This window comes from Glycine soja, chromosome 8 (assembly GCF_004193775.1).
Source record: "Glycine soja cultivar W05 chromosome 8, ASM419377v2, whole genome shotgun sequence".
NCBI classification, from domain to species: Eukaryota; Viridiplantae; Streptophyta; class Magnoliopsida; order Fabales; family Fabaceae; genus Glycine; species Glycine soja.
This window is the reverse complement of record NC_041009.1, coordinates 9,222,906-9,243,761: the sequence shown is the minus strand read 5'-3', so window position 1 is coordinate 9,243,761 and position 20,856 is coordinate 9,222,906. Positions and strand designations below refer to the sequence as shown.

At 33.1% G+C, this 20,856-nt stretch overlaps 4 protein-coding genes across 4 annotated transcripts; 1 reads left to right on the top strand and 3 right to left on the bottom strand.

Moving 5' to 3' along the window:
- Positions 1–2,898: 2,898 nt before the first annotated feature.
- Positions 2,899–4,207, bottom strand: LOC114423542 (fasciclin-like arabinogalactan protein 11). Its single transcript, XM_028390344.1, has one exon. It carries the CDS (start codon positions 4,102–4,104, stop codon positions 3,157–3,159), a length of 948 nt encoding a protein of 315 aa, XP_028246145.1. The 5' UTR covers positions 4,105–4,207; the 3' UTR covers positions 2,899–3,156.
- A 1,772-nt stretch (positions 4,208–5,979) lies between these two features.
- Positions 5,980–7,167, bottom strand: LOC114423355 (fasciclin-like arabinogalactan protein 12). Its single transcript, XM_028390085.1, has one exon. The coding sequence runs from the start codon at positions 7,083–7,085 to the stop codon at positions 6,219–6,221; it is 867 nt and encodes a 288-aa protein (XP_028245886.1). The 5' UTR covers positions 7,086–7,167; the 3' UTR covers positions 5,980–6,218.
- A 3,115-nt stretch (positions 7,168–10,282) lies between these two features.
- On the bottom strand, positions 10,283–11,337 carry LOC114424454 (fasciclin-like arabinogalactan protein 12). The gene has a single exon (XM_028391305.1). It carries the CDS (start codon positions 11,252–11,254, stop codon positions 10,409–10,411), a length of 846 nt encoding a protein of 281 aa, XP_028247106.1. The 5' UTR covers positions 11,255–11,337; the 3' UTR covers positions 10,283–10,408.
- A 5,152-nt stretch (positions 11,338–16,489) lies between these two features.
- Positions 16,490–20,016, top strand: LOC114421968 (ER lumen protein-retaining receptor A-like). The gene is made up of 6 exons (XM_028388124.1): positions 16,490–16,717; positions 16,881–17,146; positions 18,686–18,801; positions 19,244–19,317; positions 19,405–19,468; positions 19,553–20,016. The coding sequence occupies exons 1-6, from the start codon at positions 16,627–16,629 to the stop codon at positions 19,587–19,589; spliced, it is 648 nt and encodes a 215-aa protein (XP_028243925.1). The 5' UTR covers positions 16,490–16,626; the 3' UTR covers positions 19,590–20,016.
- The last annotated feature ends 840 nt before the right edge of the window (positions 20,017–20,856 follow it).

Below are 20,856 nucleotides of genomic sequence, written 5' to 3'. Positions count from 1 at the left end.
CACTTATAAAAATATGGACATACATGAAAAAAAAGGGGATAAAAAGTACATGCATGTGAGAAATATGCATTTCTATCTTAATTTGCTTGCCAAGTGGGAAATGTTGGAAGATCTTCTAGACTTTTTGCTCTGCTTAATTTGTTGGTTTGTGTGAAAGAAAGTAAAAAACGTGTGGAATACCTTTATGTGGACTTGATAAAAAATAAAAGCGCCTACAATTTTTTGCAAAAGCACTAATTTTCGCCTGCTGCTTTTGTGACAAATAATTAAAAGGACCGACCACGGAAATTTCAAGTCATAAACAAAACACAAATTCTTACTTAGTAATTAATTAAGTACGGCTAGTCAACAATATAATATTTGTTGCTCTTAGAATGAATTGATTGATGAAGAAGAACCACGTAAAGTCACCCTTTCACATACCAACCAAGGGCGAAGGCAACTAAATTTTCAAATGGGTTTTTAAAACATAGTACTACTTTTACATTTCTTTTAAATAATAATAATGATAATAAAGTAATAATAATCTCTAACTAGCTAGTAACATGTCCTCTCCATTCAATGTGTTTTTATTATTTGACCGCCAAGAATTAAAATGGAGGCCAGGGATTTGCTTAAACTATTTAGCAGTACATGCATTGCCTCTTCAGGGACTGAAAAATGCGCAGATGGCTTTTGGACCAAAGCCTTTTGTTCTCTAAACAGAACAGTGGTGTGTGGGAGTTTGAGATTTTTCAAATGTGTTCTTGATTCATACGTTACAGATGTAGGAAATTGAAATTAAATGGCAACTGAAAAATCTTTTATGTAATAAAATCTACATACAGCTTACTGCATGATCTTCTAAAGTAGTAGTAAATAAGCATATATGTAAGTAAGAAAGCGACTAAATGCAACCACAATATAAGTCGTAGAATAGGAATATTTCAGCGAATATAATAACCTAAAAGATGAATTTATGTATGTAGTAGTATTTTTTTTAAAAAGTACTCTTTAATTTTCCCCCGACAAAAGTACTTACTTCAAATGCTGTTGTAGTTATATTTTATTTTTTTTTGCTGATTTCTCTTTTTTTTTTCTTTTAATGATTGCAGTTGTAGTTATATAGTCATACGTACTGATATCTATTCATTGAACAACTGATTTTACTAAAACTGCTCCCACATAAAAAATAATAATCTAAAAAATTAAACAACTAGTTTTTAATAATATCTTTGATATTTTATTAAAAGTAATCAGTCATGTTTCTAAAAAAACGAATCAGCTAGGTAATGAAGTTGAGGGAATGTGTTTTGTGGACAAAATAATAAAACATATAAAATGTAATTGAGCTACCGAACAATAAATTGATCCAAGCCAAGATATATTTTGGATTAGCTCATAGGCCGAAAGCCAAGAGTTCATAAAAATTTGCTTTTCAGTTTCAAGTTTTTATGGATATCGATCTTTTATTATTATTATTATTATTCACAGTTTTGATGGTTATCTATTCCAATTGTGGAATTAGTAGTGTTTGCACTTTTGTAGATTGTACTAGCATGCATATCTATGGTTGGATGATCTGACCTTATTATGGTGCAACACTCGTACTGTTCATTCTTGGGCTGGCTCCCTGTTTAACCCAGTTTTGACTGCTTTCGGGCATCTGTATGCATTCGTGCCTAATCTTGTTTCTGTTCTGTACGTAACATGCATCTTTCAAGTTTCAACCCAAAAATAAAAATTAAAAATATTCATTTCCACATAATACCATATTATAGATTTTTTTAAAATTATTTAAAATCATGTATGTCTTTTCAATTTTATTTTATATAGTTATACACGCATGTATTTCTTTCTTTGTAACGTGTCTTTTGAACCTAGCTTGCGTGTGAGTTTTTTTACTATTTATGCATGTCAAAAGAGATTTTATTGTTTTAAAATTGACACTCAAATTTCTGTCATTAACAATAATATAACAATAAGTTTATAAATGAAGAATAAAAACATATTTATTAATCAAATTAATCATTAAGTTTTACTTAAAAATTAAAAAATTCCAAAATTTACTATACCTGTATTTTATTTATTATTATCGATGAAACAATTTTTTTTAATTAATTAATTTTCATTAAATATTTTTTAATTTAAATTTTACACGTTTTTATATACATCCATTAATATTTGTGTGTTAGTTTGATATATAAAGTAGGAGTGTTAACTAAAAAAATAGAATAATGATGGATGCTTATTAATTCATATTTATATATTCTTGCGGTACGGTATATTTATATTAACACATAAATCATACTATATATAACTTTTTCTGGTACGTAAATTATTCTAATGTTTAACTCGTTCTATATGTAACTAACAAATGTGAATTTAAGTGATAAGGAATTCAATTGACTTCAAATCTTAAGAATTTCTCCTTATCATATTTTCTATATTTCTTTAGATAACTTATTTGATTCGTATTACTTAAGATTCAAATTACCCTTTGAATATGAATAGATAGGAAAAAAAATAATCATTCACTACTATATGAAAATGTAACTCCTTTTGAGTTCATGCATATCATGTTCTTTCTTATTTCATTCTATTCATAAGTCAATCTTATTAGCTAGAGTTAAAATAAGATTACCACTGATCGAGTTAATTTTGAACTGCAATGTAATCCAATATACTTTGTTAATCATTAGTCATATCTAGCAGTTATATAATTTGTAGGAGTATAAAATTTATGATCCTGATCGACCTCCTCGATCTAAAGAAGAAAATATCATGCACCGTGCATCCAATTAGTTACATATCAGACAAGCATAACTACTAATTGAACATGCTCGTTAGTTACTTTTCCAGCAGCAAATTAATAAACCATCTTTAATTAATTAATACACATTTTGAAAAGAAAAAATATATACAGAATATTTTTCTTTTATAAATCTGGTTACAAAGCCAGACAAATCAATTAATTAACACAAAGCACAACTTATCAAACAAAAAAAAAGAAGAAGAAACATAGCAAAAGAAACCCAGCATGGCATGCATGCATGGATACAGTTTGACCCTACCCTCTACCCACAAACCAGAACCCCAAACACGTGGAATTTTACATATATTACTCACAAAAGCACAACAAAAATTTTGGAATCCCTTTATCCATGCACACTCACCTTACATCAAAACTCCACCAACCAAACCCACTACCCCAATAACAACAACATTATTCACCCACTTCATCGAACAACCAGCAGAAACACCCGCCTGCAAGGCCTTCCCGTCGCTGTCATCATCACCGCCGGTAGCTCCATCGTCCGCCGCCGTGGAATTCCCTTTATCAGCCTTCGGCAACCCCTTTTTCGCTAACGCCGGTGCCGGAGCCGGCGCCTTGCTTGGCAGCACTAGGTCAAGAGGGAGAAGCACCTTGTCCACCTGGTATATGGCCAACTTGTTGTCGGAGTAAACGGTTCCGGTGACGGAGGCGTTGACGGCGCCCGTGGCCATGCTGACCTGGCTACCGCTGTAAGTGGTGACGTTTAGTTGCAGCCTCTGAGGGTCATCACCGGCCTGCGTTTGAACCGGGTTCGTGAGGGTATCAAAGTTTGAGATTGAAATGCAGGAAGAGAGAGTGTGGAACTGTAAGAGCTCCACCTTCTGTCTATCAGTGAGAGAGTTGAGGAACCCTGCTTTGAGTTTGGAGAAGGCACTGTCTTCGGGTGCAAAGAGGGTTAACCCTCCTGAGCTTGAAGTTACGAGCTGTGAGTTAAGTTGGTTGATGAGTTGTGTGGTTTTTAAGAGGCGAATGAGGACGGAGAACCTTTTGGCTTTTCTTAGGATTTGGACTATGTCAATGGTGGGGCCCTTCGGGATGATGGTGGTGGGTGTGGGGGCCCCACTTGGGGTTACTGGGACAAGAGGGACAGTGTTGAATCCTGGCGCCGGCGCGGTCGCCGGCGGCGAGGGAAGTGCCGGAGATGGCGGGGAGGGTTGGGATAGTGGTGGTGAGGGTGATGTTGTGGGGGGTTGAATGGGTGAGAGTTGGGCTGAAGTGGTGTAGAATAGTGCTAGTATTAGAATTGTGGTGGGAATAATAAGAGATTGTGTTTCTTGCATGATCATCATTTCTAGGGTTTTGGCTAGGGTTAATGATAGGTGTGTGGGATTTTTTTTTTAAGACTATTACACTGCTTAATTTGGAGTGCTTGGGGGTGTGAGAGAAAGTGGGAGAAGGGGTTGCCTTTTATATATTTTAGAGGCTGGAAGGAAGGGAATGATATCATCAATGATTGGAAGGTGCAATGGTTTGGTTGGAAAGATATTCCTAGTTGTAAATTATAAAGAACAAATCTCCTTTGCTTGTCACGGAAAGGTGGCGCATCAAAGTGTGATAAGTGGTGAGGGAGGGGATTTTTTGAACCCAAAGGTATGTTAAAGTGTGCATATGCATATGCATTGGAACTATTTTGCTTTCACATCATTGTTGCAATCAGTTGGATGCATGGGATAAAATATAGGTGGAAAGGGGACGATGAGTCTGTATATTGGTTTAGAAGTTCCATCAAGTAGGGGGAGCAAAAGCCCAATATGGTATAGCAATCTTAAGTGGCGTTGTCTGAGAGAGATTCAGGTAAGGATGGAGGGCTAATCATATATATACCTGAATTCTCTCATAGCACCTATATCTCTCCATTTGATAATATCATCCCAAAACATAATAATATTAAAAATACAACTTTTTTTTTGGAGAATATATTATTCATATAACAAATTTTACAACAATTTCATTAGTATGATTTTTTTTTCTCTCTCTCTATATATATGACATATTCTGTCTCACGTTTTTTTTTTGTACAAATTATTGTATGGTAAAATTATATAAATATATTCCTCAAATTCTTAATCTAAAGACTTATAATGAAGTGAATTTTTTTGAGGATGTGTATAAGTGCACCTTCAATTACTTTATTTACTTGTAAGATTACGTTTTTCCCTTAGCAATTTTGGGCGTATCCTTCACACATAACGGTTGTATTTTTAGTACGAGAAGCATTTTTTTACTATAACCTATTTAATGCTAAATTATTCGTATTGATTATTTAACATACTTATTTTTTTTATTTAACGGTTATATTATTCGTATTAATATTTACTTTTAATATTATTTATGTGAAGTAAAGAGTAGTTTAATTAGGTAGTTTAGTGGATTGTCAACTTATTATAAGCCATCAAGTGAGAAGCTAGCTAGCCTTGATTGTTTCACATATTTTTACATTCTTAAAATGACAAATCACCTAATAGATAAATAAAGAAAAAGAGAATTAATGGAGACATCTTTAATAAATGTAAAAGACAAGTGATGCGTAACAAACATTTTAATTTTTTTTAAAAGACTAATGGTATTAATTGATAGAAACATTTTGAAATGCTTGTTAATAGTTTTTCTTTGGTGAGCTCAATTCCCAGGAGCATGAGATTAATAAGTTCTTGACTTCTTGTACTTTTTCAGTACATGTATATTTTTGGAAAAATATTTCACTAGATTCTTTTTAATGGTTTTTAGTATTTTTTAAAATATTATTTAAAGTAATATTTTTAAAAATGTTAGCTTATATTTTCTTTAATTTTTATTTTTGATATTTTTTTAACTTTTTTAAATAAATCACAATTTTTTTATTTTTTTATCATTTTACATTTAATTTTATCAAATATTTCTAATTTAATAAACTAGTTTTTCAACTTTCAATTTTTAACTGTCAACTAATTTTTCAGTTTTTAAATAACTTTTTAACTAATTTTATCAAACATGACCTTATTTTTATCTTAAAAAAATAGATATAAATTAGATATAATAAAATTCAAAAATATTATTATTATTATTTCATAGTTATACATATTTCCGAGACTAATATGCTTCCCCGGTCTCAGTTTCAACAAATTAGGCTGCAATTGATGCTGCCCATAGACGAGGAAGAGGAAGAAGATTCCGAGCGGTGCATATAACTGAAAAGCATAAAAACAAGCAGATAATCCTTTTGCCTTTGACAATAAAACAATCACATATTTTTTCGCTTGATGATAAAACAAGAACAGAACAAACGTTCACATAACTCACAGACACCACTTTTCCTACTCAATACACAGCTCAAGAAGAAAACAACATAAACAGAACTCCACAGCAGTTGCGTGCTTGTCCTCAAAACATATTAGAAACTTGGAGAAATGGATGTTCTTCAAAATCAAAACGACATTGTAGCTGCTGCTGCAAGAATAGCAACTCCAAAGGACACCAACGTTGTTCCATGAATGCTAACAAAACTTGTTGCACCAGAGCTGTCCTTGGCTGCCTGAGCCTGGTCCTCATCTTCTGCTGAAGAGTTCTCCTTATCAGCTTTAGGAGCCTTGGCCACAGCTGGTGCTGGAGCTATAGGCTTTGGCTTAGAGAAGTCCAAAGGAATGAGCACCTTGTCCACATGATATATGGCAAGTGTCTTATCAGTGTACACAATGCCTGTGAGTGTGGCATTCACCACCCCAGTTGATATGTTCACACTGTTACCATATGCTGTCACGTTTATCTGATACCCTGTGGGGCTGTCACTGGCCAATGTCAGCACAGGGTTGCTCAGAGCATCAAAGTTGGAGCTGGACACATAAACGGGAAGAACATGATACTGTATCAGTGCTTTTTGTTGCCTATCTCCTAGGGAGTTAAAGTAACCTGCTTTGAGTTCTGAAAATGCACCATCATCTGGTGCAAGGATGGTTAAGCCTCCGTTTTTTGAGGTCACAAGCTGTGCATTCACTTGGTTGATGATTTGGGTGGTTTTCAGCAACCGGATTAGCGTGTTGAATGACTTGGCCTTCCTTAGGATCTTCACAATGTCTTGGCTGCCAGAAGAATCAACACCTGAAGAGGGTGACTGGGGTAATGAAGGGACTAATGGTTTTGCGGGCGCTGGAGCCGGTGTGGCAGGAGCAGGTTTTGAAGGTGCAGGTTTTGCTGGGGCTTTGGGGGCTGCAGCTGGTGATTGAGCTAAAGTGGTGATTGAGAAAAAGGGGGCAAGTAGTAGGAGTGAGAACAAGAGAATTTGCTTGATTTTCATGTTGGTAATCGAAGGCTATAGATTGCTTTGCTGCTAAATTGCAAATGAATTTGAAGTTGTTACTGCAAAGAATGTTTTGATGTGTGGAAGGTGGAATAGAGGAGTTAGTTTATATAGATGCCAAGTGGATGATAATTAGGTACAAGGTTTAGTTGTAAAATAACTTATGGTTGTATTTTGTGGGGATATCTTTTTTCAATGTGTTAGGAAGAGTAAAGTGATATATCAAGGCAGATAAAGTTGATTGAGAAGTGAATTTGGCTGCTATATGGCTTGGCCTTTTGCTTTGAAATGCAGGGAAAATTGAATGAGAAATGAAATCTCAATAGGCTGTGAGCTGATGAAAGATTCGAATTGTACAGAAAAAGAAAGCACTCCCCATTATCATTCAAGTAAGCAGATGTGAAATCAAATCAATCACAATTAACCAAGCTGTAGTAACTGTTAAAGCCTTTTTTTTATCATTTGTTTCAATTAATCATCCAAAAGCCAGGTTGGAAAACCAGTAAATGCCTCACTTCTCCCGTCGAACAATTAAACATAGCAGGATTCAATTTACTGTTGGACTCTGGGAAATAAACAAACCAGATCGAAGCCAGGTTCTTTAATCATAACATTCTATTACGGCTTATATACTTCCTTCCATCTTCACAATTCATCAACATAACACTATGCTTTGTGTGAGCTTCAAGTACACATGAAAAAAGAGATTATTTTGATTTCTATTAAATAGAACAAGAGAAAAAATGCTTCTATTCATAGGTCTAGATACTAGAGCTTGCAAGAGATACTGTTTTCTATTTGCTATCTTAAATTGCTTTATTAATTTCTATTGTCATGTGATGTCAATACTAGAAAGTTGTGAGCTACCCTTGAAAGTAAGACTCACGAGAAATAGTTCAATACAGTGTTCATTTGGTTGAACAATCCCTCTGGACACCCTGATGATAACAAGACCATTTTGCAACCCTTATGGTCAATTTTTTAATTCCAAAGGGGATTCCTTCTCTATCCAAGTGGACCAAGTTAATGTCAGCACAAAGATCATTTAGAATGACAAGGATCCCTTGCTCTTTCTTCATCCAACTCTAACTCTTGCAATCACAGTTAAATCAAACAAGTTATATCTCTTTACTCTACTTGACATTTTCTCAAGTAAATTGTTTGTAAGCAAAGTGCTTGATGCACTCACCCCAACCATGTTAATGTTTGGATTTGCTAGAGCTTACATGGTCTTTTCCAGAGCCGTGTTTAACAATCCGTAGAGCTCAAAACAAATGGAAATTATTTCTTGCTTTAGAGGTACAAAACAATCCACATTTTTCTTTTGCGGAGTTTTTCCTCTGCTTGGGATTCCATGTCACTGGATGGCATGGTTGTGTCTTAAAAGTTTAAGCAATTGCAAGAGCAGCCCCCATTGAATAATAATATCGTGATGTGGTATGCTGTGAAGGACCAACTATCCTAAAAGTTAAGTGGAGCTTATATTGAAACAAATTAAGTTTGAAACCAATAGCAGAAATGCACCCCAATCGCAGAAAGGAAATACGAGTTATATACAAGCTGTGGGCGGAGGCATGTACATTTCATAATTCACATTTGAGAGAAAAATATTGGTTAATTATCGTCACAATATCCCTGCTATGCCTGTTACAGCAGTTTGAGAAGACTATCCATGACGCACCAAATCAAATGTTATGTAGCTTCATTGCTATGGAAAATAACTTGCAAATCAAAATTAATTTTATAAAATCAAATTTTATTCAAATTTAATTCTATAAATATGTTAACAATTCTTTAACCCGCAGACTCAGATGATTATTGTTTTTTGGGGGGCATTAATTTGGTTAGACAACACCTCAGCTACTAACAAACTTTGTGATCATTTTCAAAGGGTATTCCAATCGTGGCCAAGTTGATTTGACCTCGAAGATCATCTAGGATGATAAGGATCTTCTCCTCCATCTGTATTCTATCGCACAAACAGCTAGATCTGTCCTCCAGAGTAGCTTTGCCATGGAGTTGCAGACCCAACCTGTTTTCAAGTTCCCCTTGAATCCTGGTGATTTGCTCCACCACTATGCGCTTTCTCGCATTAATGATTCATACACCCCAAGTGTGAAAATGTTTGGTTTTGCCAGAACTCTCATGATTTTATTCACAATTGAGATCGTGGATTTAGAGACCTCACGACCACTGAAAGACCACGCATAACTTCTACTCCGTAATTGTGACTCCAGAGGCTCTTCTTCCCATTCGTCCATTCTGCATTTGGTGCGAAAGATGAGACATAGCTTTCGGGCAATGGAAACAATAGCTCCCATTGATCGTTCTGATATTCCTTGGTCTTCTTGTGAAACTAAAACCAAACATGGTATCAGAAGCAAATCTGGTAGAAAAACGGAACAGCAAATAAAAATTTAAAGATTGCCTTTGGTGTGCAGATAGTGTTGTAGTTTCCAACAGATAGATGGAATGTTATGTTCTGTTCATCAGCTCCAGGTTTTTATACAAGTGCTTGCTTCTCTCCCGATTTGGTTTGGACAGGAAGAAGCAAGGACAGGGCTTAAATGCAATAAAGATAAGAGTGAAATTGCCATGAAATTGAAATGACCCTATCCCTCTGCCTAAACAGCATTGCTAGGAAATATCCCAATGACTCTTTTGTTTGTTTTGTTGATTGGAAACTGTCTGACAGATTTAAAAGAAACAAATAGTAGCCATTTTCAATTTGCTGCCTATAACTGGGCTTCAACAATTTGTGCATGTTTGTATTCAAGTCAGAAATGTTTTGCATGCATTCCAATACAAATTCAATAAATACAAAATTATTTTTATCTCAAAAGTACTTTTCACCCGAAAACAAACATGCACTTAACATTGGTCACCCTATTTGAAAACCAGACCCAATCCAGTTTAATACTTTTAGTTCTTACAAAAAAGAAATTGTCTGTTTTGGCACTATACAATCCTATTGTACAATTTTAGTCCTTGATATTGTTTTTTTTCCTTATAAAATTATAAATTTTTTATATAGGTTTTTCTTATATTAAAAAATATATATTTTAATTTTTATTATTTAAGAAATATAAGTCTATTTTTCAATAGATATTGTCACGTTATCCATGAATAATAATAGAGACAAAACTATAAAACAAAATTTTATGGAACCAAAGCTAGCGGAAAAATCTAGAGACTAAAACCATAAAATGAATATATTCAAGGGAAAAGATATATTTAAGCCATTAATTCAAAAACAGATATTACTTTTATCTTTGAGAACAAAACATCGGAGAAAATTGGAAATGGATATTGTTCAAAAGTCAAAATGACATTGTAGCTGTTGCTGCAAGCAGAGCGACTCCAAAGGACACCAACGTTGTTCCATGAATGCTAACAAAACTTGTTGCACCAGAGCTGTCCTTGGCTGCCTGAGACTGATCCTCATCTTCTGCTGAAGAGTTCTCCTTATCAGCTTTAGGAGCCTTGGCCACAGCTGGTGCTGGAGCTATAGGCTTAGGCTTAGAGAAGTCCAAAGGAATGAGCACCCTGTCCACATGATATATGGCAAGTGTCTTATCAGTGTACACAATGCCTGTGAGTGTGGCATTCACCACCCCAGTTGATATGTTCACACTGTTGCCATATGCTGTCACGTTTATCTGATACCCTGTGGGGCTGTCACTGGCCAATGTCAGCACAGGGTTGCTCAGAGCATCAAAGTTGGAGCTGGACACATAAACGGGAAGAACATGATACTGTATCAGTGCTTTTTGTTGCCTATCTCCAAGGGAGTTAAAGTAACCTGCTTTGAGCTCTGAAAATGCACCATCATCTGGTGCAAGGATGGTTAAGCCTCCGTTTTTCGAGGTCACAAGCTGTGCATTCACTTGGTTGATGATTTGGGTGGTTTTCAGCAACCGGATTAGAGTGTTGAATGACTTGGCCTTCCTTAGGATCTTCACAATGTCTTGGCTGCCAGAAGAATCAACACCTGAAGAGGGTGACTGGGGTAATGAAGGGACTAATGGTTTTGCCGGCGCTGGAGCCGGTGTAGCGGGGGCAGGTTTTGCTGGGGCCTTAGGGGCTGCAGCTGGTGATTGAGCTAAAGTGGTGATTGAGAAAACGGGGGCAAGTAGTAGGAGTGAGAACAAGAGAGTTTGCTTCATTTTCTTGTTGGTAATCGTAGGCTGTAGATTGCTTTGCTGCTAAATTGCAAATGAATTGGAAGTTGTTATTGCAAAGAATGTTTTGATGTGTGGAAAGTAGAATGGGGGAGGGTGATTATATAGATGCCAATTGAATGCTAATTAGGTACAATGCTTATTTGTAAAAGATTGAAATATGTTTTGTTTTATTGTTGATAAATATCTTGAATTTTGTATTTATTTTTTAATAAAATAATATTTTTTATTGAGTTCTTAATAAAATAAAAATTTTACTTTTTATTTTTAATATATTTTAGTTCAGGATAAATTAATAAATTTTGAATTTGTTTACTGATAATTTTTTTCATTTGTTATTAATATTTTTTAAAGAAACTAATAAAAAATGAATTTTTTTATAAAAAAACATTAAATTTATTAATTTATTAGGACTAAAAAAGTGATAAAAAATAAAAATAAAATTTATTTTTATAAAAAATAAAAATAAAATTATTAAAAAATAAATCTAAAATTCAAATATTTATTAAGAATCACCGAAAGATTTAGTCTTTCTAAAATAACTTATGGTTGTATTTTGTGGGGATATCTTTTCTCCTTCCGTTTGAAAGATTAAAGTGGTATATCAAGGCAGATAAAGTTGATTGAGAAATGAGATGTCAATTGTTTGTGAGCTGATAAAAGATATACACTAGTACAGAAAAAGAAAGCACTCTCTATTATCATTCAGGTAAGCAGATGTGAAATCAGATCAATCACAATTAAGCAAGATGCATTAACTATTAAAGCCTTTTTTATCATTTGTTTCAATTAATCATCCAAAAGCCAGGTTGGAAAACAAATAACTGCCTCATTTCTCCCTGTCGAACAATTAAACATAAATAACAGAAGTCAATTTGTTGTTGCAGTCTGGGAGATAAAGAAACCAGATGGAAGCCAGGTTCTTTAATTATAATATTCTATTATGGCTTATACAGTTTCTTCAACCTTCACAATTCATCATCACAACACTATGGTTTCTGAGCTTCATGTACCCTTGAATAGATAAAAAAATGCTTTCAATTAAATAGAACAAGGGAAAAAAATGCTCCTATTCGTGGGGGAGCTCTACAGGCTAGAGCTAGACTCTAGAGGATAAAATAGATATTGTTTTCTATTTGTTATTTAAATTACTTTACTAATTTCTTTTGTCTTGTGATCTATATGCAAACAAGTTGTGAGTTATTCTTAGAAGAAAGACTCACGAGAAATAATTCATCGCCGTGTCCAAGTTGTGCATGTCACTGAGAGGCATGGTTGTTTCTTAAAATTTTTAGCAATTGCCAGAGCAGCCCCCATTGAATAATAATATCTACTTCCTTGATTGGGTGTGCTGTGAAGAACCAACAATCCTCAAAATTTAAGGGGAGGCTATATTGAAACAAATTAAGTCGTGTTTTAAAAGGGCTTGAAGAATTAAAGTCTGAAACCAATAACAGAAGCTGATATATACCCCAATGGCATAAAGGAAATACAAGTTAATGAAGTTATATACAAGCTGCAAGCAAGGCACATGTACCATTTCACATTTTAGAGAAATATAATGGTTAATTATTGTCACAAACTTATTTGCTTTGTATGTTACAGCCGCGTGAGAAGAGTTGCCAGGATGCACCAAATGTAACGTAGCTTCATTTCTAAGGAAAATAACTTGCAAATATAAATCAGAGACGCGTTGCCACCCCGCGTACCAAGTGTGTTTATTTAAGCCTTGTAAGGGGTACTCAGTACTTGTTTCATTTTGAAAATAACGTAGCTTCATTTTGAACCAAGTTGTAGTCTTCCTGTGAAACTGAAAACAAACATTCTATTAACATTATCATATCTGCACTTCTCTCTCTTTTTCTTCCTGAGTTTCAACTAGCATGATGCATCACTTTCCTGCCATTACCTTTTATGTTTTTCTGCCAGCTACTTCATCAGTTCCAGTTTTTATACCGTGCTTGTTTCTCCCTTTCTTTATTTGGTGTGGAAATGAAGGTTTAAGTACGAGAGTGGAAGAAATAAAGAAAAGGGACAAAAGCAATAAAGAAATTGCCATGAAATATCTGAATGATGACTCTGTTTTGACTCATCAAAAAATATATTTAATAATTATTTTTTTGATAAAATGCAATTTATTTATTAAAACTTGGATTATTATGTAGTATTTTAATATGTAATGATAAGTTAAAGTTTTTATACTATTTATCTATATAATATTGTCACAAAATAACACTGTTTTGTCCCATTTTATTCCACACTATGTAATTTAAATATATATATATATATATATATATATATATATATATTAACTAATAAGTAATTCTATAAATAATTATTATAATTATTTTTTTGGAGGTAATTTATAAAAATATTTTATATAGCAAAATTATTACAATTATAATGTGTCATAAAAAAGAAGAGAGTTTGCTCCATTTTTTTGTTGGTAATTGAAGGCTGTAGATTGCTTTGTTGCTAAATTGCAAATGAATTAGAAGCTATTATTGCAAAAAATGTCTTGATGCATGGAAGGTGTAATGGGGGAGGGTGCTTAATTATATAGATGCCAAATTCCCTAGTGAAAGGTAATTAGGTACAAGGTTTAGTTGTAAAATAACTTATGGTTGTATTTTTGGGGGATATCTTTTCTCCATCTGTTGGGAAGATGAGGGTCGTGTGTCAACTATCAAGGCAGATAAAGTTGATCGAGAAGTAGATTTGGCTGCTGTGTGGTTTGGCCTTTTGATTGGAAATGCAGGGAAATTTTGATGAGAAGTGAAATCTCAATTGGTTGTGTGCTGACAAAAGATGCACACTGGTGCAGAAAAAAAGTACCCTCTAAAACCATTCAGTTAAGCAGAAGCGAAATCAATTGAATGACAATTAAGCAAGGTGTAGTTACTGTTAAAGCCATTTTTATCATTTGCTTCAATTATCCAAAAGCCAGGTTGAGAAACTAATAAACGCCTCACTTCTCCCTGTCGAACAATTAAACACAACAGAAGTCAGTTATTGCTGCAGCCTAGTAGATAAACAAACCAGATCAAAGTCCCAGTTCTTTAATCACATAATATTCTATTATGGATTATAGATTTTTTTCCATTTTCACAATTCAACAACACAACACTATGGTTTCTGAGTTTCAACGGCAGATAAAAAAAAAGATTATTTTTCTTTCAATTAAATAGAACCAGGAAAAAATGGTTTTCATATACTAAGTTTTGATTATGAATAATCTTGATTGAAAACCTGACTAATCATCTTTAAAGAAATGTTTTTTTTATTCATATTTTTTTTATCCACTAGATTTCAGCGTATGACACCGTCTAAAGAGACCGAATCCACTTTGAGACCAACAACATGTTGGTTATTGTATGGTATTTAGATAAGATTTCACTTTCTCATTGTTAGATGGGTAAATTTGTATGGAAGTTATATTGAAACAAATTAAGTTGGGTTTATAGAAGGGCCAGAAGAATTAAAGTCTGAAACCAATACCCATAAAGCAGAAGCTGATATACCCCAATGGTCGAAAGGAAAATACGAGTATGTACAATCTGGGCTTATCCTATTTCTCATTTGAGAGGAAAAGAATGGTCTCAAACCTCATGTGCTATGCATGTTGAGCCGAGCGGGAAGACGTCACAGATAACACACACAATAAGTATAAAAATAGAATAAATTCAGATAGAATCATAACACATATATAATAAGTATAACAATAAAATAAGTTTAAACAGAATCATAACATATACAAAATTTATAATAATTAATTAATATAAAGCATAAAATATAATACTAGAGGAGTTAAAAAAAAAACTAAGTTGAAACATGCATTGGTGGAATAAAATAAACAAATTAATAGGTATGTGTTTCTCTTCCAAGATACAATAATTCATTGAAAATAATATATATATATATATATATATATAAAAGGAAAAAAATAACCACAAAATATGCTATACAAGTATCACAACTAAGGAATTAGTATCAAACATAACACCAAATTTTAATAAGTGCAAAAGGCATAATTAAACACAATTTTGAAAAGATAAAAAAATAAATAGATAAGGAATAATTTTTATTTTAAAAAAACTAATTGAGAAAAAAAATATAATTACTTTAAATTTTAAATTAGAGCAATTACAACAGACGTGACAGAAACGCCAAATGTTAGGTGCATGCGCCACCCAGCGTATAAACTGTGAAGTGCGTATATAAGGGGGTATCGTGCACATTTTCTCCTCTATGTTGATTTTTAATATATTATTATGATCGCCATCATACTTTAGGTCTCGTACAAAATAAATTAAATCTAGAACCAAGTGTGTGCTCAAAATAAGATGTCAAAACCATTATAGAAAGAATTCCCTCGTTTGAAATTGGGAATTTAAAAGAAAAGAGCATGTGATCCTTGCCATTCAAAAATATATTCAATAAATCTAACCAACCAAATACGTATTCTTGTTTCCCATTCTATTTCCATATCTTGATGGACGGTGACTAATTTTTTCATCGATTCATGTTTTTGCATGTTTAAATTCAGGTTATATTCCCCTAAAAAAATTCAGGTTATATTACTAATACTCGTGTCTTATATTTTTTTTCATCTTTTAACATAATGCATATATTTTTTTTTTAAAATAGTAATCGTAAATATCATTAATAAAGATGAAACTTGGTTATTGTAAATTAATTAAAATATTTAAATAAAATACTTATAAATGAATATGAAATTAGAAAATATAATTAATGTGTTTTTTAAAAAACAAATATTTTAAGATAAATTTAAAATATTTAAAGAGACATATAATATAAATATATTTTTTTAAATTAGAATGGATGACCTGAGTCATGCACCGATAAATATTATTTGTAAATATTTTATAAAAAAAATTAAATATATTAATATGTCGTTAAATTTAATTTTGAAAATTATTTATAATTAAAATATAACATTTTAAATAATTAATTTGTTGTTTTACATGATTATATTTGTTAGAATATAATTTTTAAAGTACAAGGAATTGAGTTAATATTTTTTTATTTTTATTGGGAGATAAAATCATTAATTTTAACAAGAAAAAAAAAGAAGGAAGCGGTGAGACGAGGGCGAGTGGCACCTCAGCAGTCAGCTCCTTCCTTTGCACGGAAGCCACGTGAACACACGCTTATACTCTACTTCTACCAAAACGATTAAAATAAATAAATGAAGAAAGAAAGAAAGAAAAATAAAAAAACAAAAATCTACACACACACACCCAAGCACACCATTTTCGATTCCTTTTCAATTTCCATTACGTCCCCTCTTTCCGCTTTTGAACGTTTTCTCTGTGTGTCTCGCTAGGGCAAAAACCATGAACATCTTCAGGCTCGCCGGTGACATGACCCATCTTTTCAGCATTCTCGTCCTCCTCCTCAAAATCTACGCCACCAAATCATGTTCAGGTCTCTCTCTCGCGGTTCCCCCAAAATTGGGGCTATTTTTTATTCTATTTTTCAAATGTTCATTCTCGAGTGTCACTCCGTCACTCGCATTCCTCCGCCAAACAAAATTTCCTATGTTTGATTTCCATCATTTTACCGATTGATTGGAACTGTTATTTTTCAGGGATTTCTCGCAAGACTCAAGAGCTGTACGCGATTGTGTTCGTGGCACGCTATTTGGATCTGTTCACGGACTTCATATCCGTTTACAACACCTTCATGAAGGTGGTGTTCATTGCAAGCTCCTTAGCCATTTTTTGGTGCATGCGTTTTCATCCCATGGTCAGGAGAAGCTACGATAGGGACCTAGACACTTTTCGCCACTATTTCCTTGTTGGGGCAAGCTTTGCTTTGGCACTCATCTTGCATGAAAAGTTCACTGTTCAAGAGGTCCCTTGCTTTTTAACTCACTCTCCTTTTTGCACCTCTTATTCTCTGCTTTCTAGTTAGCTTGACTTTAGTTTCTAATAATTCATATTTTGAATCTTATCTTATTTTTTTAGAGTTTTGCAAAGTGATGCGAATTATTGATGAGATCACATTAACTAAAAAGGAAAACAGAAAATAAACTGAACACCATCAAGTTATATTTCAAATTTGCTTCACCAGCAGCCTTGGTCCCTATGGTAATTGTTAATTGTCTTATGACGATGGCAGTAAGGGACAGGGTTCGAGTCCGGTAGAAAAGAGCATACATCAAACATCACTGTTGATATTACAAATTTCCTTCACTTTTGAAATTGAAATGATTATTTTTCTCTTGGAATTGTAAAATGTGATTTGTGCATTCGCAAATTAACCATGCCTTTGATTTGAATGTAATTTTGCACTATAAAAATTGCTTACAGAGTGATGGTTCACTGGATGCTATATTCTTTTTGAGTGAGGGATTGTTACCAATATGCCCAACTTGAGTATGGCAAGAGACAGAATACAGCTATCATGTTCCAGTGTTATTGATAATAACATTTTTCTTAGTGATTATATCAATTGATTCTTTGAGGGGATCTGTGACTCATGTTGCCTTTTGTTCCAGAGTGATGCTAAGTGCTAACAGCTAAGGAATGTAGTTCTTCCCTCATATAGAATCTCTATAAATCACCTCATAACTCTATTTTTTATGTCTCAAATTTTGGGAGCCTGTTGTCTTTTATTCCTAGAAACTGGATCATTTCTGCTTCTTTCTAACATAAATTTCAGTAGTTGAATTACTAACAGTTCAGCACTTAGTCGATTGTCATACATTATTGGAATGAAAACTTCCTTTTTTTTTACCAAGCTGAACTAAATTTATATTATGGCCTGATGATTTTGTAAGTTTATTAACAATTGGTCGTTATATTATCTAGAAATCCACCTAGTGCTAAATCTATTGTTTGGCTGCTTCTCTTCCTAATTCGCCAAATAAAGTAATTGGTTTTTGAATGTTCTTCAGATTTTAGGTGGAAATATAAAAAAAGTTATTTTAAGGACCCATGCGATATCATGCTTGAAAGGATGACCAAGTTTGGTACAATATTTAAGCCACTCTTGGAAAAAAAGATACATTGTTGATACTTGATAGTTTGAACTTTGAAAAATGTGATGCATACTTGTCTTATGGCTCCGATACATGATTTACTGGGAAAGGCTAAAAATCATCAAATGGTAAGATGGGTCACTGCTTATTGTGTTATCAAACTTCTGGGGATATCTATTTCCTTATGGAATCTGCGGAATGTGTAACTGGCCTTTCCCATTATTGTCTGGTTAATATTGCAAAAGTTAAAGCAAATAAATCTCATGGTTTCATATGTTCTTCCTGTCCAAACATACATTGCTTGTCCTTATTGATTGCCAATCTTTGTTTGCATTACATGTTAGCTTTATGATAATTCTGTTACACATTGTAACATCATCAATAGTTGACTTTATGTAAATCTGTTACAGATTTTCTGGGCATTTTCAATATACTTGGAGGCAGTTGCAATATTACCTCAGTTGGTTTTGTTGCAAAGAAGTGGAAATGTGGACAATTTGACTGTGCAATATGTATTCTTTCTTGGGTATGCACACTTCTGTTGAGTTCTCCTTTGAAGATCTGCCTTTATGTTTTGGTTGCTCACTCTATGTTCTCTTTTATGCTGATCATTAGCAGATAGTCCTTTCTGAGTTATTGAGGTATCTTCTAGTGACAATGGTATACTAATAATATTTGCTATCTTGAAATAGCTAAGAAATTAAACTCCTTGAAAGTGATGTATTATAGATTAGCACCATATGTAAATGTTTGCCCAGACTTATTTATGTTACATGATTTGCAAATCCTGATGTTTATTGGGCTGAATTGGACTTTTCTGCTTATGTATTTCCTACTTTGTCTCCTGTCTTGATGTTTGCACAATTACTTGAGGATTTAGTAAGTTGTACAGATTTTTCAATTTGAACTTGTCTAAGAATGTACTGATTATTATGATAAAAGGTGTGCTGATTATTTTTAAAATGCAGTGCATATCGTGCATTTTACATCCTGAACTGGATATACCGCTATATGACTGAGCCACGTTTTACTAGATGGATAGGTAATAAAGGCTGAAAATAAGAACTACTTTGAAATTATATGTCAACCTTAGCAATATTCTGACTTCTATATTGTTTTACCATTACAGCCTGTGCCTCAGGTGTTGTTCAGACAGCTTTGTATGCAGATTTCTTCTACTATTATTTCATTAGGTAACGTTATTGTCTGTTAAGGTCGATCTTGTTTTTGTTATGCTCATATAACAAATGGGTAATATAAGGAGTTTTGTTTTGCAGCTGGAAGAACAATTCAAAACTGAAGTTGCCTGCCTGAATTATCACGAGGTGTTTAGGAATTTGGACCCGTGTGACCAGTCACTGCTAAATTTTACAGAGCGTGGTTTCGATGATGTTAGTTTTGAGAGTGAAGGGACAAGGCTAACTTCTCTCCCTGTTCATGAGTGGGGTGAGTTTTGTTTTTGGGTTCAAGGGTAAACAGTTTTAACGTCTGATGAATATAACCGTCTCGTGGCAATTCAAGAGTAGGTTAAAATGCAAATGTTATCTGATGATGTTTTGTATATTCACGTCTCCATTGTATAATATTGTATATTTTGTAGTGTAAGGTAGCTGATTTTGGTTATGATACGAATGATCCCTATCTTAGGTATGATTACACTGTAAAATTATACCATTTCTTCTTTTCGCCGAGGTGGCTAAATGAAAATTAAGTCGGAATACCGTAACTTGATTGCTATTTCTATTTATAATTGTAAATTATGTTAATTGGACATAAAGTCTTTTGACCTTCGATGAGAAATTCTTAGGTAGGCCGTAATTGGTTGCAGTAAATTGTGATCTTAACTGAAAATCATTATATTTTCACTTTTTATTCAAATATTTGGAGGGAATCTATAATAAATATGTAATAACAACAGTTTAAAACATTTATTTGTTAGAAATTTAATGAAATTTCGATAAAAGTTGGAAAAAAATGTTAAAGATGAGATTGGGGTTTGAAGAATGATAGTTTTGATTTTTTTAATAAAAAAAATTGTGTTTATTATAAAAAAAAATATTTTTTGGTTGGTAATTTTTTTAAGAGGAGGTTTAAAATAATTTAATGGATTTAATTTGTGAAAATTTTAAATCAAATGAGAATTTGGACGAAAGAAAATTAATTGTTTCAACTACTACATGTTAACTAAAAGTATACTACTTCTACTAATAAAATTTATAATCTATGAGTCAATGGATTTAGTTATGTGGACTTTTTATATGGATAATTATAAGTTTAAAAACTTAAATTTTTTTAAAAAAAAATAGATTATGTTAAATAATCCAACTTTTCTACTGGATTGAAAAACTTAACTATTTTTTTATTATCTGTTTTGAATCACTTAATTATGAAGCATTGAAGCTTGTAAGAAGCATATACATAGCAGCGTTAACCATGCTAACCACATGGATGAGTTTGAATCGATTCTACAGATTTGCATCAGGATTAGTAAGGATTAAAACATACAATACAATGCATTTTATATGCAATAGTTATACTTACACAAAAGTAACAATACTTACATAAGAAACGGGAGATTATA

Bases quoted from the DNA above. Each gene is read 5' to 3' on its own strand.
- LOC114423355 (XM_028390085.1), bottom strand. From the start codon at position 7,085: ATGAAAATCAAGCAAATTCTCTTGTTCTCACTCCTACTACTTGCCCCC.
- LOC114421968 (XM_028388124.1), top strand. From the start codon at position 16,627: ATGAACATCTTCAGGCTCGCCGGTGACATGACCCATCTTTTCAGCATT. The intron at 16,718-16,880 runs GTCTCTCTCTCG...GTTATTTTTCAG, and splicing joins CGCCACCAAATCATGTTCAG to GGATTTCTCGCAAGACTCAA. The intron at 19,318-19,404 runs GTAATAAAGGCT...TTACCATTACAG, and splicing joins ACGTTTTACTAGATGGATAG to CCTGTGCCTCAGGTGTTGTT.
- LOC114424454 (XM_028391305.1), bottom strand. From the start codon at position 11,254: ATGAAGCAAACTCTCTTGTTCTCACTCCTACTACTTGCCCCCGTTTTC.
- LOC114423542 (XM_028390344.1), bottom strand. From the start codon at position 4,104: ATGATGATCATGCAAGAAACACAATCTCTTATTATTCCCACCACAATT.